This window comes from Eptesicus fuscus, chromosome 23 (genome assembly GCF_027574615.1).
Source record: "Eptesicus fuscus isolate TK198812 chromosome 23, DD_ASM_mEF_20220401, whole genome shotgun sequence".
NCBI lineage: Eukaryota > Metazoa > Chordata > Mammalia > Chiroptera > Vespertilionidae > Eptesicus > Eptesicus fuscus.
Genome location: NC_072495.1, coordinates 1607657 through 1622546, shown reverse-complemented (window position 1 = coordinate 1622546; position 14890 = coordinate 1607657). Strand labels below are relative to the sequence as shown.

At 61.0% G+C, this 14890-nt stretch overlaps 1 protein-coding gene across 1 annotated transcript in view; it reads left to right on the top strand.

The window, feature by feature from the left end:
- Nucleotides 1-289: 289 nt before the first annotated feature.
- The window catches only part of SORL1 (sortilin related receptor 1), a 159467-nt gene continuing 144866 nt past the window's right edge, over nucleotides 290-14890 (top strand). The window contains exon 1 of the mRNA XM_054712585.1: nucleotides 290-568. Within this exon, the coding sequence (XP_054568560.1) occupies nucleotides 308-568 (261 nt within the window). The 5' untranslated portion in view covers nucleotides 290-307. The remainder of the gene's footprint in view (nucleotides 569-14890) is intronic.

The following is a 14890-nucleotide window of genomic DNA, read 5'->3' as shown; positions in this document are numbered from 1 at the left end:
TCGGCCAGGTGCGTGCGGCGGGGAGGGCGCACCCCGCGAGCCTCGCAGCCTCGACCTCCCGGTCCCTCGCGGCCTGACTCCCCACCTCCGCCGGGCGGGGCCGCGGGCGCCGGGAGGCCGCGGGCGGGAAGGTGCACGCGGGACGCGGCGGCGGCTTCTCACGTGACAGCGCCGCCCGGGAGCGGGCGGAGGCGGGGGCGGGGGCGGGCGCGGGGCGCGGGGGGGCGGGGCCGGGGCCGGGGCGGCCGCGCTCCCGCTCGCGCTGCGCATTCTCTCCGGGCGGCGGCGCCCCCCGCGCAGCGCGAACATGGCGTCCCCGAGCCGCCGGCAGCCGCGCCTCCTCCGCGTCCTGCTCGCCCCGCTGGCCCTGCTCGCGCTGCTGCCGCCGCCGGCTCCGGGCGCGGCGGGGACGCACACGCTGCCCGGCCGCACGCCCCGGGCCCAGGACCGCGGCTTCCTCGTGGTGCGGGCCGACCCGCGGGAGCTGCGGCCGCGGGCGCTTCGGGAGCCGCTGCGCAGGAGACGGAGCGCCGCGCCGCAGCCGGAGCCCATCCAGGTGTACGGACAGGTGAGCCCGCCCCGCGCCACCCCGCGCAGCAGCCCCCGGCGCGGCCCCGGGGAGCCCCTGGCTTGCACTCGTTCCCCACCCCTCCCGCCCCCAGGAGCACCCCCTCATCTCCCTTCTTCCCGTCGGTTTTGGCAAACGGCTTCCAGGCAGCTGGGTGCGCGTTCCGCAGGGAGAGCGGTGGGCGGGGGGCGGGGGTGCCCTCATTTTGCGTGGGGCGGGGGTGGGCCTCCTGACGGGGCACCCGTGGGCCGTGCGGGCGAGCAGCCGCGGTTGGCGCAGAAGAGCGCGATGCGGGGATTTCCACTCGTTCTGACCGCAGTTTAGGTGAGCAAACCGCAAAGCGGGACCGCAGATGCAGCCCAGGGACACTGTGCGTGAGCGTGTGCGTGTGTGCGTGTGTGCGTGTGTGCGTGTGCGTGTGTGCGTGTGTGTGTGTGTACGTGTGTGTGTGTGAGCGTGTGTGTGTGAGCGTGTGTGTGTGTGTGTGTGAGTGTGTGCGTGTGTGTGTGTGAGCGTGTGTGTGTGTGTGTGCGTGAGCGTGTGTGTGTGTAGTGTGTGCGTGTGTGTGTGCGTGTAAGTGTAAGCTGCTAATCCACCCCACCTCCCTTCAACACATCTGACTTTATTTTGGATGCGACTGTCCCTCATGACCTGAAAGACTGCAAACGTGCTGAGCATCCTTCTGTGATCTGCTTGTACCCAGGCAGGGGGGTGTTAGATCACGAATAACAGGAATTTCACTTTCATGGCCAGACTTCACGCTAGAAGTTGCAGACCGAGTGTGTGGGTTAGTATCCGCATTGGAAACATTAATTGGACTGTGTTATTGCTTCTCGAGACTCCCCAGCCTGCGGTTAAGATTGACATCAACAAAACTAGAAGGTCAGTGGGGAGAAAAGGTGGGACCGTTGGAGGCAGTAAACAGCACGATTTCCACAGTCAAACTGTCCCCTTTTAAATAACAATTAAAAAATCAGTCTGAATTTTGCCTCTCTTCACCGATTTTTCTTTAGCCATTTCTTCAGGAAATAGAGTTAAACATCCAATCCTTGGAGCCATCCGTGGAAGAACCTTATAAACAAACCATCTCACCCTATTGTGTCATCTGAATTTCCTAAATTAAATAGATTGCAGTGACATTGGCTAACCCTCCTGTGTCATTGTGTTGAGGAAGAAACCAAACCCGGGCAGGTGAAGTGACCAGTCCGAGGTCACAGGGCCAGGCTGCCTGCCGGGACTTGTGTCTGCGTGGTCTGACTTTAGGGGGCCAAACAGTTGCCCTGACGTTATGTGAAGCTTCTTACGTGCCTCCTTTTAACTCGTGTGCGTTGGGCCATGAAGGGGGGAGGGATGGTGGTGAGGGGGTGGGAGCATTTGACTTCCGTCTGCTGTCAGCCCCGGGGACCGTGGTGTGTGCCAGCGGGCAGGTCAGAGCCCCCCCCCCCCGCTGAAACGTGTGTGTTGTGAAATCAGCAAGGTCCGTGCTCTCAGCAGAGATGCCAGCATCCTGATGGAGGGGATGGAGGGGGTGGGAGTGGGGTTCCCTGTTCATTGAGTCTCCCCAGTCAGCTCTCGGGGGGCCTGGAGTGGACGTGGGTGCAGGGGGTGAGGATGGGGAGCAGTCCCTCCCTGAGCTCGGTCTGCTGCAGCGATAGTTTTGGTGGAGGGCAGAGCTTTCCGGTCCCAGAAATATGCACACAGGTGCGCGCGCCCCCCCCCCCCCCCCCCGCCCCGCGTGTGGTTTGTGAACGCTCATTGGGGCAAGGTAACGATGAACTGTGCTCCCAAACCCAGGGCTCTTACTGCAGCCAGGCAGGTGAGTCCGTTCCGGTTGGAGGACGGAGAGCCCGCGGCCCAGCACGGAAAGAGGAAGTCCGCCCAGAGCAGGGCCGGGCAGCGCTGCCGTTCCCCGCGGACCGTCTCCGGGCCCTGCTCTCTGATGCCCGCCGTGCATTTGGGTGGTTAGGGGCTGGGCCGGGTGGAAGGAGGAAGCCCTGGTGCTGGGCTTTCTGCCGCGAGGACCCCTGTGCAGGCCCTCGGCTCTGAGCACAGGGATGGTGACCGCAGGGCTGGCCCCCCCGGGCGCTCTGGGGGAACTCACCCTGGTGGAATGCCCTTTCCGGCGAGGGTGACCTTTGCGGTGTCCTCGGACACACCTGGTTTGTAGCTGTCCGTGCTGTTGTGAAAAGCGCTGCCTTCACTGTTGCGAGGTCGGTGTGGACTGTAAACACGTGCCCACCCTGCGTCTAGCCCTCAGCCAGGTCCCACTCGTACCCCTCCCTTAACTTTCAGACCTGGGAGTTCAGAGTTGCCCGTAGTGTTGCTGGAATTGAGTGTGGCTCCAGAGAGGGGCGTGCAGATGGGGAGGGAGCGTTCATCCTGCTTTCAGGGACCTTACAATTGAAGGAGATAAAGCAGATGTGATAAGGCACGTGACTGCAAACCGGAACAAGAAAACGTGGCGCAGTGACTCCTCACAGCTCTACGGCGGGTTGTTTGCTGTGGGAGGGCATGGGGGGTGGCGTGATAAGGGGTCAGTGGGCTCCAGTACTCTGTAGGTTCTGACCTCTGACCTTGGATGAGGTTGAGGCTATCCGGTAGCACAGATTCAGGCTGGAAACAGGAGCCCTAGCCCAGTGGTCGGCAAACTCATTAGTCAACAGAGCCAAATATCAACAGGACAACGATTGAAACTTCTTTTGAGAGCCCAGTTTTTTAAACTTAAACTTCTTCTAACGCCACTTCTTCAAAATAGACTCGCCCAGGCCATGGTATTTTGTGGAAGAGCCACACTCAAGGGGCCAAAGAGCCGCATGTGACTCGCGAGCCGCGGTTTGCCGGCCACTGGCCTAGGCCACCAGCTCCTGGGAGGAGGGAGGCGGGCTTTGCCGGGGGGCCCTGGGTGTAGTCAGTTCTTTTTCTCTGGCTCCACGAACCGGTGGAGTTGAGCCCCTTCTTACAAAGGCCAAGTCCAAGAAAGGGTTCCGTAATTCTTGCCGCACGGAGTCTCTTCTTGGTTTCATGTCGGCTCCGTGCCTCTGTGCTCTCCTCCCGCCTTCCCCTCTGCCCGCACTGGTCTTCCCATTCCGTCCTTCCACACCCGGCAGCTCAGGCTCCGAGGGGAGAGCTCCTTGAGCTCAGCCGCAGCCTCACCAGCCTCGCCTTATGCTGGTTTAACGCTCATCTCCGTGTTTGCTCCGTGGCTGGCTCAGCCGTTCTCTCCTCTGTGTCCGGCTCCTGGGGGCCCTTCAGGAATGGGGGTGGGCCTGCTGCACACCGGGAGAAGACAGCCTGGGTGTAGGCAGCACACCGAGTTCTGGGACGCGTTTCCCAGGAGGGCCCAGTGGAGACGGATGGGGGGTTGGCGCACTTGCCGGGGCGGGCGCGGTGGAGCCCGTTCTTCCTGTGCGATCCGGGGTTCTTTAGAGCGATGAGCTGGGATTCTGTGGCACAGTACCCTCTCTTAGGGGTCCTGTGGTTTGCTAATGTACTGTCCCAGGGAAAAAGCCTTTGGAATGAAGCTCAAAGCCTAACAGGATTTACAGGTTTATTTTCCTGCCAGTGAGTTCTCTCTTTCTAATTCCAGGGAGTATTCCGTGTCCTGATTTGAGGCTGAAAACCAAGTGTCTGTTACAGCACAAGTCCTGGGACAAAGAGCCTCCTTTGGGTGGCGTTCTGCGGAGCTTTGGATCTCTTTGGCGTAGATTCTTGCCCGATACACTTGCCTGGGGAAGAATTGGTTGGTGGGTTCTGAAGTCAGATGTTTGACCTCATGCTTCTAGAAGATGAGAAGGCAAAGCGTTTGCTGTTTCCAGTTGACTTCCAAGCAGGTGCAGAGTTGCCGGGCGTGTTGGGTCGGCTCGATAAGGGATGTGACCTTGAAAAACGTCCTGGTTCCGTTTGGCATCTCTTCTTGCACGCAGCTCAGTGTCTGGCCGCTGCGGAGCTCATTAATTGCTTGCTTGTTTTGGGGTATGTGGGTGGGTAGAGGCTTTAAGATGTGGAGAGAATGGGAGGAAGGGGGACAGGGATGGAGAATTAAAGGGATAAAATGAAGGGTCATCCAGGAGAGCCGTTCCCGAGAGATGCAGAGCTCAGAGGTGCAGGACATCAGAATATAGAGATCGTGGATATTGGTGTGTGTTTTTTAAAAATATATTTTTATTGACTTCACAGGGGAAGGGAGAGGGAGAGAGAGAGAGAAATATCAATGATGAGAGAGAATCATTGGTTGGCTGCCTCCTGCACAGCCCCTACTGGGGATCAGGCCCTTGACCCCCTTGGGCATGTGCCCTTGACCGGACCCTTCGGTCTGCAGGCTGACACTCTACCCACCGAGCCAGACCAGCTAGGGCTGGATATCGGTCCTAGTTCATGTTGTTTCCAGGAACGCTTTCCTTGTAGGGCGTGGACTGGAGTTGACAGTGCGCTCACTGCGGTGCTTGGTGCCCGAGGCCACGGAAGCAGGTCCCAGTAGCAGCGAACACCGGAAGCAAAAGACGGATGTTGTTGGGACATCTCATTGTCACGTTTTGGTCTGTTTCTCCTTAGAGATGGAAGCCACCTTTGTGCTGTTACTGCCTAACAGTCCAGTAATCTGAAGAGATGGCCAAAAAATAAGCTCTTTGCCTTTGGCATGTATTTATTTAGTCTTTAAAACGAAACACACCAATTTACTTTCTAATTAAATTTTGCTTAGACAAGTATTAAAATGAGTTTGCATTTTTGAGCAACTGGTATGTGAAATGGCTGGCATAAACAGAAGCTAGCTTGGAGCTTAGAATTTTTGATAGGTCAGATGCAGACAATTGACTGCCTAACAGTGAATTAAGCTGAGGTATTAGCCTGACCTTTCCTCCATTTTTGAACATCAGTGGAAACGGAAGCGGGCTCCTCCATGTGGGCTTGCCTGTTTGGGAGGAGGACTTTTCCGGAAGTGGTCGGCTGCAGCGGTGAGGCGTCCTCTTTGGTGGTGAGCACAGACCCTCCTGACGGTTCTCTGGAACACCAGGATACCCCCGCACGTGGCATATTTAGGCCAGCCACACGGAGGCAAAAACCAATTTCCTTCCGTTGAAAATGAGCCACAGTTAATTTCGACCTGGTTGACTGGCTTATTGAGCTGTGAGCGTTGGGCCTTTCAGAAGGGGCGTGGGCGGCCTTCAGCATGGAGGCGGGAAGGAGGCCGCTGTAAACCAGAGAGAGTAGGCGGCTGGTGACAGGTCAGGATTTGGGTTTCACTCTGCTATTGTGAAACCCTCAGGCTTTTTTATTATTTTTTTTATTGTAATATAGGAATGTGCATTTCTTTTTTGGGGGGAGAGGGTGTGGGGGTTTCCATGAAGATAGGACTTGACAGCGATCACCATAGTGAGTCAGAAAGGTTTACAGAGTCTGTTCCCTGTGGGAACCGCTCTCCGCAGTGGTCTGTGGCCCCGCTCGGTGCCCGGAGCTGGGAGACGCCCTGGCCGTGATGGAGCTCCCCGCGGAGCACTTTCTTTATTCCTCCTCTGAGGACCTTTTTCCGTTGAATTTTAGGGCGAGGGGAAGAGAGAGGGAAAGACAGAGAGAAACATCCATGTGAGAGAAACGTCGATGGGTTGCCTCCTGCATGACCCCTGACCAGGGCCCGGGCCGGGGAGGAGCCTACAACCGAGATACGTGCCCTTGACTGGAATCGAACCCGGGACCCTTTGGTCGCAGGCCAATGCTCTGTCCACTGAGCCAAGCCGGCCGGGGCCCAGCAGAGGCTTTTAGACACCTGTGGCCAGTTTGTGCACTACCAACAGGTGGCGGTTGAGCCCTTGAAAAGTGGCTGGTATGATTGAAAAACGGAATTTATTTTATTTCATTTAACTTTGTCCAACGTGAATGTAAGCTTAAGTAGCCACGTGCAGCTCTGTCCAGTGTCCGAGGCTCGGGAGCTCTTACCGGCTGTGGGAGGGCTCTTCCAGTGGAGGACAGCCCCTGCCCCCGAAGGCCCGGATCGATCGGTCAAGGGCACCTACCTCGGCGCAGGCTCCTCCTGGCCCGGGCCCTGGTCAGAGACAAGCACAGGAGCTGCATTTGTCCGACCACAAACGGAGGGAAACAGCGGGTTTTGGGTGGCCAGCTCCTCAGGGTATTAGAATGAGGGCTGCCGTCTAACCGGGTTCTGGGGGCTGCTGCCTGCTAGCCGATGGCGGGAGTCGGTCTCTCTCTCCTGGGCAGGGATGCTTCGGGGCTGAGGATGGCACGGGGTGGGGTGCTGGTCTTAGGGGTGCTGTGCACAGCTGCTCCCCCCCAGCAGGGCCTTGGGCGGTGACAGCTGACGGCTGTGACGCACTTCTGACGGGGCCTCTCGTGGTCTTTGCGGAGATGCTGGGAGAGCCGCAGGCCTGTCGAGCCCGGAGAGAGTGGGCAGTGGGGCCTCCCCGCGCCCCGTTTGCCCTGGGCTTGTTGCCCGGCCTCCCCGAGCTGGGTCTGTCCTTCCTCTCCGCAGCCCGGACGGCTGGCGTGGGGACCACCACTGGCCTGTCTCCGCCGCCCTTCACTCGGTGCCGTGGCCGTGACAGCCGCGGGCTCGCGCTCGGAGCACTGGACCTGCCCCAGGAGTTCCCCAGCCCCTTGCAGCAGGTTAGCAACACGCTCCGGATTCTCGGAAAGGCAGGCCGCTGTGCTCAGAGCCCCGACCTGAGTGGCAGACACGCAGTAGAGGTGTATGTGTGTCAGACGCTCTTCCTGCTGTGGAGGGCCGACGTGCTGGGTATGATCCCTCTCCGTTTTAAATGAAGAAAGTAACGAACGGGGCTTCTGTTAGCGAGAGGAGAGACCAGTCTATTGAGTGGAAACCCACTTCCCCCGAATAACTTGCGAGTCAGATGGGGAATAAGCGCGGGTTTGAGCCCTAAGAGGGTCCTGACGGATTTTCATGTTAGTTGGTGCCCTGGTGAGAGCCGGTCCACCTTGCTGAGCTGCGGAGCTGAGTGGTGTCATGAGGAAACTTTTAACTCTTAGGAAACCTTTGTGCCTAGAAACACTAGGGGAAAGCTGGGATGATCTCACTGAATGGGGAGGCCCAGTGCTAAAAGGCCAGGGTGGGGCCTGTCACTGGGAGACTCGGGGGGGGGGTGGCTGTGAGATGAGCCGTGTGTGAGGCCGAGGCCCAGGTGGTCAGGGCCCCTCTTGCTCTGTCAGCCCAGGGACCTGCGAGAGAGCTGCCCGCGGCCTGCCCGTGGGGCCTGGCGAGGGGCTGGGCCGGCTGCCCAGGAGCCGAGAGGAGCCCGCAGTGCAGGGCATGGGACGGAGGGAGGCGGGCGAGTGGCCTGTGAAACGCCAGCATGTCGGGAAGAGACTTGGATGTTTAGTCCTGAGCTCAGTACGTGAGCACGAGACTCTGCCCCTGTCTGTGCACAGGGCTCCCTACGTTCCCTGGCTGAGCGAGAGAGATCGCGGCTAACTGGGCACGTGGCGCTGAGCTCGGCGAGGTGTGCCCTGCTGGGCATGGTCCTGCGGGGTAAGGCCTTGCATCGCGGGAGGAGAAGAGTTACGGGTGGAGGTGGAGAGCTGGACGGAGGTACACGGTCACGGACACAGGGCAGGGAGGTAAGCCAGGAGCCAGCGGGAGGGGACCTGAGCTGGGCTTGACCTGAGCTGGGCTTGACCCGGGCCCGCAGGGTCCGACCTGCCATTGCTCTCCGCGTCCAACCCTGCTGGGCTCAGGGCGCCTTTCTGTGGAGCCGTTTCGTGAAGAATGGCTTACTTTGCTGTGAAGAATACACCATTAACGACCGGGAATGGTGTGTGAGCATTTTGAGGTCCATGACACGTATGTACGGATGGCATCTTGTGATAGTCTGTGCCGTGGGAGGGTGCAGAAGAGTTATCGCTGCTCCTCTCAGCGGGTCCCGGCGGCTGAGGAGGGGAACGTGCCCTCGCCAGCGTCACGCAGCCAGTAAGGCATCGAGACCGACCCCAGCCGGGCCGCTGTCCACCGGCGCGTTTGCCTCCGTTCCCGTCCGGTGCGAGCTCTGCTTTCAGCCAGGGGTCCCCGGCCTTTTTGCTGTAAAAGGGACTCCTTCTCCTTTACAGCATGGAGCTCTCACTTCATGTCACCCTCTTCTTGGTGCTGCTGGCCACGCTCCTTCCTGCTAACTTCCCAGATGTGACAAGTGCCCAGCCCTCCTGGCTCCTGGCGCTGCTCTGCCCCACCCCCACGCCCCTGTTTTCCTAACTCCCAGCTTGGAGTCTGCTAAATATTTATGAGGGAAAGGGGAGCGAGGTAGCAGAGCCAAAGAGGAGAGTTGGGAAAGTCGATGTTCCGGAACCTTCCTAAAGAGCTCCTAGAAGTAGCTTGTGTGTGGTTCGTAGGTGAACCCTCACTTAACACTAGCGCTGGCCCAGGTGCTCGGCAGCGGTTAGCACGGGGTGGGGTGGGGTGGGGTGGGGTGGGGAGGGGTGGGGTGGGGCGGGGTGGGGTGGGGTGGGGCGGGGCGGGGCGGGGTGGGGTGGGGTGGGCCGGGGTGGGGGGGGTGGGGCGGGGCGGGGTGGGGTGGGGTGGGGTGGGGGGGCGGGGTGGGGGGGTGGGGCGGGGCGGGGTGGGGTGGGGTGGGGTGGGCCGGGGTGGGGGGGTGGGGCGGGGTGGGGTGGGGTGGGGCGGGGCGGGGTGGGGGGGGCGGGGCGGGGTGGGGTGGGGTGGGGTGGGCCGGGGTGGGGGGGTGGGGGGGGGTGGGGGGGTGGGGTGGGGGGGGTGGGGCGGGGTGGGGGGGCGGGGCGGGGCGGGGGGGGGTGGGGTGGGGCGGGGGGGGGTGGGGTGGGGCGGGGCGGGGCGGGGTGCCTGCCCTGGCCCCGGGTTGATGCAGGGGCACCGCCCGCTCTGATTGTCTGTGGCTCAGCTTCATCTGCGGGAGGCGGGAGGCGGGCAGATGTGCCGGGTGCTCCCCTGAGCCTGTCGTCTTACCAACGGGTCCCTGGAGGGTGGTTATTTTCGTGACACAGTCCTTCCACAGGTCCCTTTTAGTGGGAGCCCCGCTCCCGGAGCACAGAGCTGTTTGCGAATGACAGTGGGCTCACGGAGGCCGCGCACACGGAAGTGGGTGCACGTAGATTCTGCCGCCGGCATCGTAAGTCAGCGGGAACAGCTCATGGCCCTCGGGTAAAGGGAACCCAGGGTTATCTCCTTTATAAAACCATGAGCTCGCTTTCCCCCTGAAAAGCGATCATGATTTTAGTTAAGGAGATTGTAGTGAAATGCCAAGTTTTTAAGCCGAAGGTCCTCATCTGTGAGATGGGCAGCCACGTTTATCAGCGAAGCAGGTCCTGAGCTCCGTGGGCGAAGGGTCTCGAGCAAACACAAGGAGTGAGTGAGCAAACACAGGAGGTGCCGCGAGCAGGGCGGTGTGAGGCAGCTCTCACCTAGACTCGGCCTCCCTCAGGGCGGGCTCCAGGCAGGCTGGCGAGCTCACTAAACTGAGAACAGTCTTTTTAAAAAACATATTTTTAAAATTGATTTCAGAGAGGAAGGGAGAGTGAGAGAGAGAGAGAGAGAGAGAGAGAGAGAGCTAGAAACATCAATGATGAGGGAGAATCATTGACTGGCTGCCTCCTGCACGCCCCACACTGGGGACCGAGTCTGCAACCCAGGCCTGTGCCCTGACTGGGAATCGAACCGTTGATCTCCTGGTTTTTAGGTCGACGCTCGGAGGGCCATTTGCACGCCTAGCATTTAGGTCATGCAAACGGGTGGTTGGAGAGAGCCTTGTTATTCTCGGGCCTCAGGACTCGGGGCCTGTCCTGAAGCCCAGGGCCTTGCCGCCGCCTGCAGGGACAGGACGCCTGCTGCATGTTGCGCTGTCCGCAGTGCGTTTTACAGAGGCCGCTTTGTGTCTCACTGGCAGTGAGGCCGAGGGGGAGCCAGGCGGCCTGCTTGTCCTCCCAGGACTGTGTTCTGGGAAGAAGCTGTGTCGGAGTGACGAGGATGAGGGTGGTGTCTTTGACCAATTTGAAAGAGTTGATGGCAGAAGAAGTGAATAGAGACGAAATGGGACCCATTCCGTATTCTGGATGAGCCTCAGTGACTGCACTGCGGTTTTATTGTGAGTTTCTCATTACCGTCAGATTTGCAGCACTCATTTCCCCCGGAAGGACTCTGTGCACTTTCGACAGGTGAGAAATGGTTCAAGACCCCCAGTGGCCCTGGCTGGTTTGGCTCAGTGGATAGAGTGTTGGCCTGGGACTGAAGGGTCCTGGGTTCGATTTTGGTCAAGGGCACGTGCCCAGGGTTGCGGGCTCGATCCCCAGTAGGCTACGTGCAGGAGGCAGCTGATGAGTGATTCTCTCTCATCATTGATGTTTCTATCCCCCTCTCCTCCCTTCTTCTCTAAAATAAATAAAAAACATGTTAAAAAGAAAAAGAGCCCCAGTGGGTGCCTGGCACCTAGTGGGCCTCATTGGGTGTGCGGTCAGGAGGGGACACGCGAGCAGTCAGCCTTCACACCGCTCTTGTCCCCTTTCACTGCGACAGCCCAGGGCGGGGCTGGAGCCATCTGCCGCTCCGATGCCCGGGCACGCGTGGCCGGGGACAGCGATGGCGAGGTGTCAGCGTGGGTGGTGACTGCTGTGACTGGCGGCGGACACTGCCTCCCGGCCCGAGGCCGTCCCCAGTGGGACGGGGCCTGGGGCCCGGGGAGCCAGGCCTGCAGGCTGCTGGGCTCTGCAGAGCGGCTGACGGGGGTGACCCGTGGCCTTGGCAGGACCGGCCCTCAGCCTGCTCCCCCGGACTCCGTGCGCTGCGTCACTGGGGGGTTTGAAGGATCCACGGGAGATGAGAGAAGCCGTTCCTAAGGGCGCTCCTCGGTACTGGGTCAGCACGTGAGCCGGTCTGTTCTTTCTAGGCCATAAGTGGAGCCTTTTAAAAGGAGCTGAGTTTCACGTGACCGCTCTGAAGAGCTCAGTCAGCAGCGTTTAGGACGTTCACGGTGCTGCGCAGCCACCGCCTCTGTCCAGTCCTGAACCTTTTCATCCAGGACAAACCCTTTCCCGGGGAAGTCATCCTGCGCCCCGGCCTGTGGCAGCCCCAGGATGCCGTCCATCGCCATGGGCCTCCCGGCCTGGGCAGTTCACGTAAACACTACCATGCAGTACGGCAGCTTCTGTGTCTAAATAGGGGTTTGCGGGTTCCCACTGGGCTTGGATCAGGAGTGATAGAGTTTTAACAGCTACCAAAGACAGCTGCCCCCACGAGGAGTCCTCTGCCGCCCTCAAGGGGAGCCCCGGGTCCTGCCGGTAGGAAGGGGAGTGGGCCAGATCCATTGCTCCCCAGGTAAACTGCATAGGAGACATGCAGGGTGTCTCTGAAAATACTGGTTCCTTGCTCCAGTCATGGGGTTCTGAATGAGTGGGTCTGGGGCGATTCTGCAGCCATGTTCGGGACCCCTGGACCAGGTGACCTGTGCGGCCTGATCTCCCCTCCTCAGCCACCGTAAGCCTAGCGGAGGCCTGAAGCGCCCCGGATGCCTCCGGCGATTGTGCGTGACGTGGCTTCTGTGTACAGGACTTCCTGTGCTGCGATTGTGCTGTGCTTGCCTCTAGGGGCGGCGCTGGGCCCTCCCCGCTGCCTGTACAGCTCCAGGCCACCGTCTCGGCATCGAGCGCCAGCTACGCGCTGTGAGCTGGAGATCGCAGGGGCGTGTGCTGCCCGCCTGGGGTTGCTGTGATAATTGACTGCACATCAAGGCTACCTCCCTGCGAAAGCCACCGCCCACCCTCCCCTTCTGGCTGTGGGACCTGAGTGAGCAGGTGGTCTGGAGGCCTCAGCTGCTGAGGGAGGCCTTAGGAGAGCCGGCGGGGCGGGGGGTGGGTGTGGGGAGAGAGGGGGGGGCGCGGGGAGGGCAGTCCCTGGGGAGGGAGAAGGAATCATACAAATCCCAACCACCAGGAAGGGAGGGACCTGTCCATGTGCTACAGGTGTCACTGCTGGCGGCTGCCCTGGGGGTGGGTTCCTGCTCACTGTCCATGGCGAGCATCTCCACTTCCTTTTTCCCCTGGGCAGGGGCAGGAGTGGGGGTGGGGGCAGGAGTGGGGGTGGGGGCAGGAGTGGGGGCGGGGGCAGGAGTGGGGGCGGGGGCAGGAGTGGGGGTGGGGGCAGGGGCAGGAGTGGGGGTGGGGGCAGGGGCAGGAGTGGGGGTGGGGGCAGGAGTGGGGGTGGGGGCAGGAGTGGGGGTGGGGGCGGGAGTGGGGGCGGGGGCGGGAGTGGGGGCGGGGGGCGGGAGCGGGGGCGGGGGCGGGAGCGGGGGCGGGGGCGGGGGCGGGGGCGGGGCGGGGGCGGGGGCAGGAGCGGGGGCAGGGGCAGGGGCAGGGGCGGGGGCGGGGGCGGGGGCGGGGGCGGGGGCGGGGGCGGGGGCGGGGCAGGGGCAGGAGTGGGGGCGGGGGCAGGAGTGGGGGTGGGGCAGGAGTGGGGGCAGGGGAGATGGGGGGGAGTCAGGGGAGGCCAGAGAACAACGCGGGTCTTCGCTGCCTGCCTGCCACCTCCCCTCCCCTCAGTGGCCTCAGGCTGCCCGACTCCTGTGGCTGACGATGGCTTTTGCCGGGGGCTGGGCACCTGGAGGGTTAGCCATGACTCAGCCAGAGGCTGGGTGGCTCAGCAGGGACTTCCTCACCCAGGAGCTGCCCTGCTGACATGTTGCCAAGGGGAGGAGCTCAGCTGTCGGTGTGCGTTGCCCAGTGGCCGGGATAAGCGTTCCTTGCCAGCGATTTCTTTCCTCCCTGCTGGGCTGCCCTTTCCAGTCTGTTAGGAATAAAAGGGACACATGATAAAATGAGGATCATTTTTATTGACTGGGGGGTATAAAATTTATTGTGTGCATGTGTTTTTTCCTTTAATCTTTATTGTTGAAAGTATTGCGTAGGCCCTCCTTTCCCCCCCCATTAACCCCTTCCAGCCCACTCCCCCCCCCCCGGCCCTCACCACCCCCGTGTCTGTGTCCACGGGTTAGGCACATGTGCACACAAGTTCCGTGGTCCATCTCTCCACCGCCGGGCTTCCTTTGGGACGCGCCCTTGGAGGGTCCGATGTCCTTGTCCTTTGCGCCCCCACTCGCCCTGTAGGATTGGGGGGGCCCCAGGAATCTCACGCTCTGAGTAGAAAGGCTCAGCACGTCCTGTTCAGACCCCTTTCCCACTCTGGTGGCTGCTGGCCTTGTGACCGGCAGAGTCACTTGGTGGTCACCTGCCGGAGGGACTGTTCCGAGGTGTCCCACGTCGAACCTTGGTGGGCGTTCCCACCCAGACCCCCGATGAGCTTGGACGGCTGTTCTAGGCCGCATCCGTTATTGTGCAGATGTTTGCGCACTTCTCTGGTGTTACCCTCTGGTTCTAAGGGGGTGGAGGGTGTTTTTGGGGGAGACTTTGGGCCTGAGACTAGGCTCCTGATCCCCAGATTCTCCAGAGGCCAGGGCTGGAGGAGAAGGGAAGGGAAGGCCGCGGGGATTCTCTTGGCTCCTTTCTCGCTGTGCATTTCGGGTTAAAAGATGTACTTATTTCTATTCTTACGTGTTGGTTTCCGGTGTGCGGCTTAGTGGTTAGACAGCTGTACACTTTACCCAGTGTCCCCTCGGTAGCCCCGTGCCCGCCGGCTCCGTCCATGGTTATCACAGTGTTATCGACCGGGTTTCCTAAGCTTCACTGTCTTCCTGGGACTGTTCGGCACCTGCCACTCGGTGCTTCTGTCCCTTCCCCTCTGTCACCCAGAGCTCTGAGCCCCCACCACCAGTTCTCTGTGCCGCTGAGTCTGTCCAGTTCCATGTGGTCATTTATTTCTTCCTTCGACCACGTGAGTAAGTGAGACCGCGCAGTGTTCGTCCTCCCTGCCTGACTGCCCTCGGCACAGCCCTCTCTGGGAGTGGACGGTCAGGGTCGTTCTCTCCGTGGCTGAGCCGTGGCTGCCGGGTGTGCCGTGTCCGGGACGGGCGCTCGGCGGCCCCTCGGCGTGGCTGCTGCCCCGCAGGTCCTCCCAGCAGCGCCGCGGCTGCTTCGGGCCGCCCCAGAGGGGACTCGCCGGGCGGTAAGGCTACTTATTTCTACTGTTTACTCACGTTTCTCTGTCGATGCCCGGACTTCCCTGAGCAGGAGCATTTTGGAATTGACGTATTTTCCTACAACGGGTCCTTTTCATCTGTTTTCCAAGAGTTTGGATGCAGGTGCTGAGGACCCGGAGGGAGTGTCATGGTGAGCCACTCTCCCACCTGGGGTGTCCGAGAGCTTCCACGCCAGGGGGCTTCCTCCTGCCCCGGACTTCCCCCTACCCCCTGGCGTGGAAGCTCTCGGACACCCCAGGTGTAGGGGGCG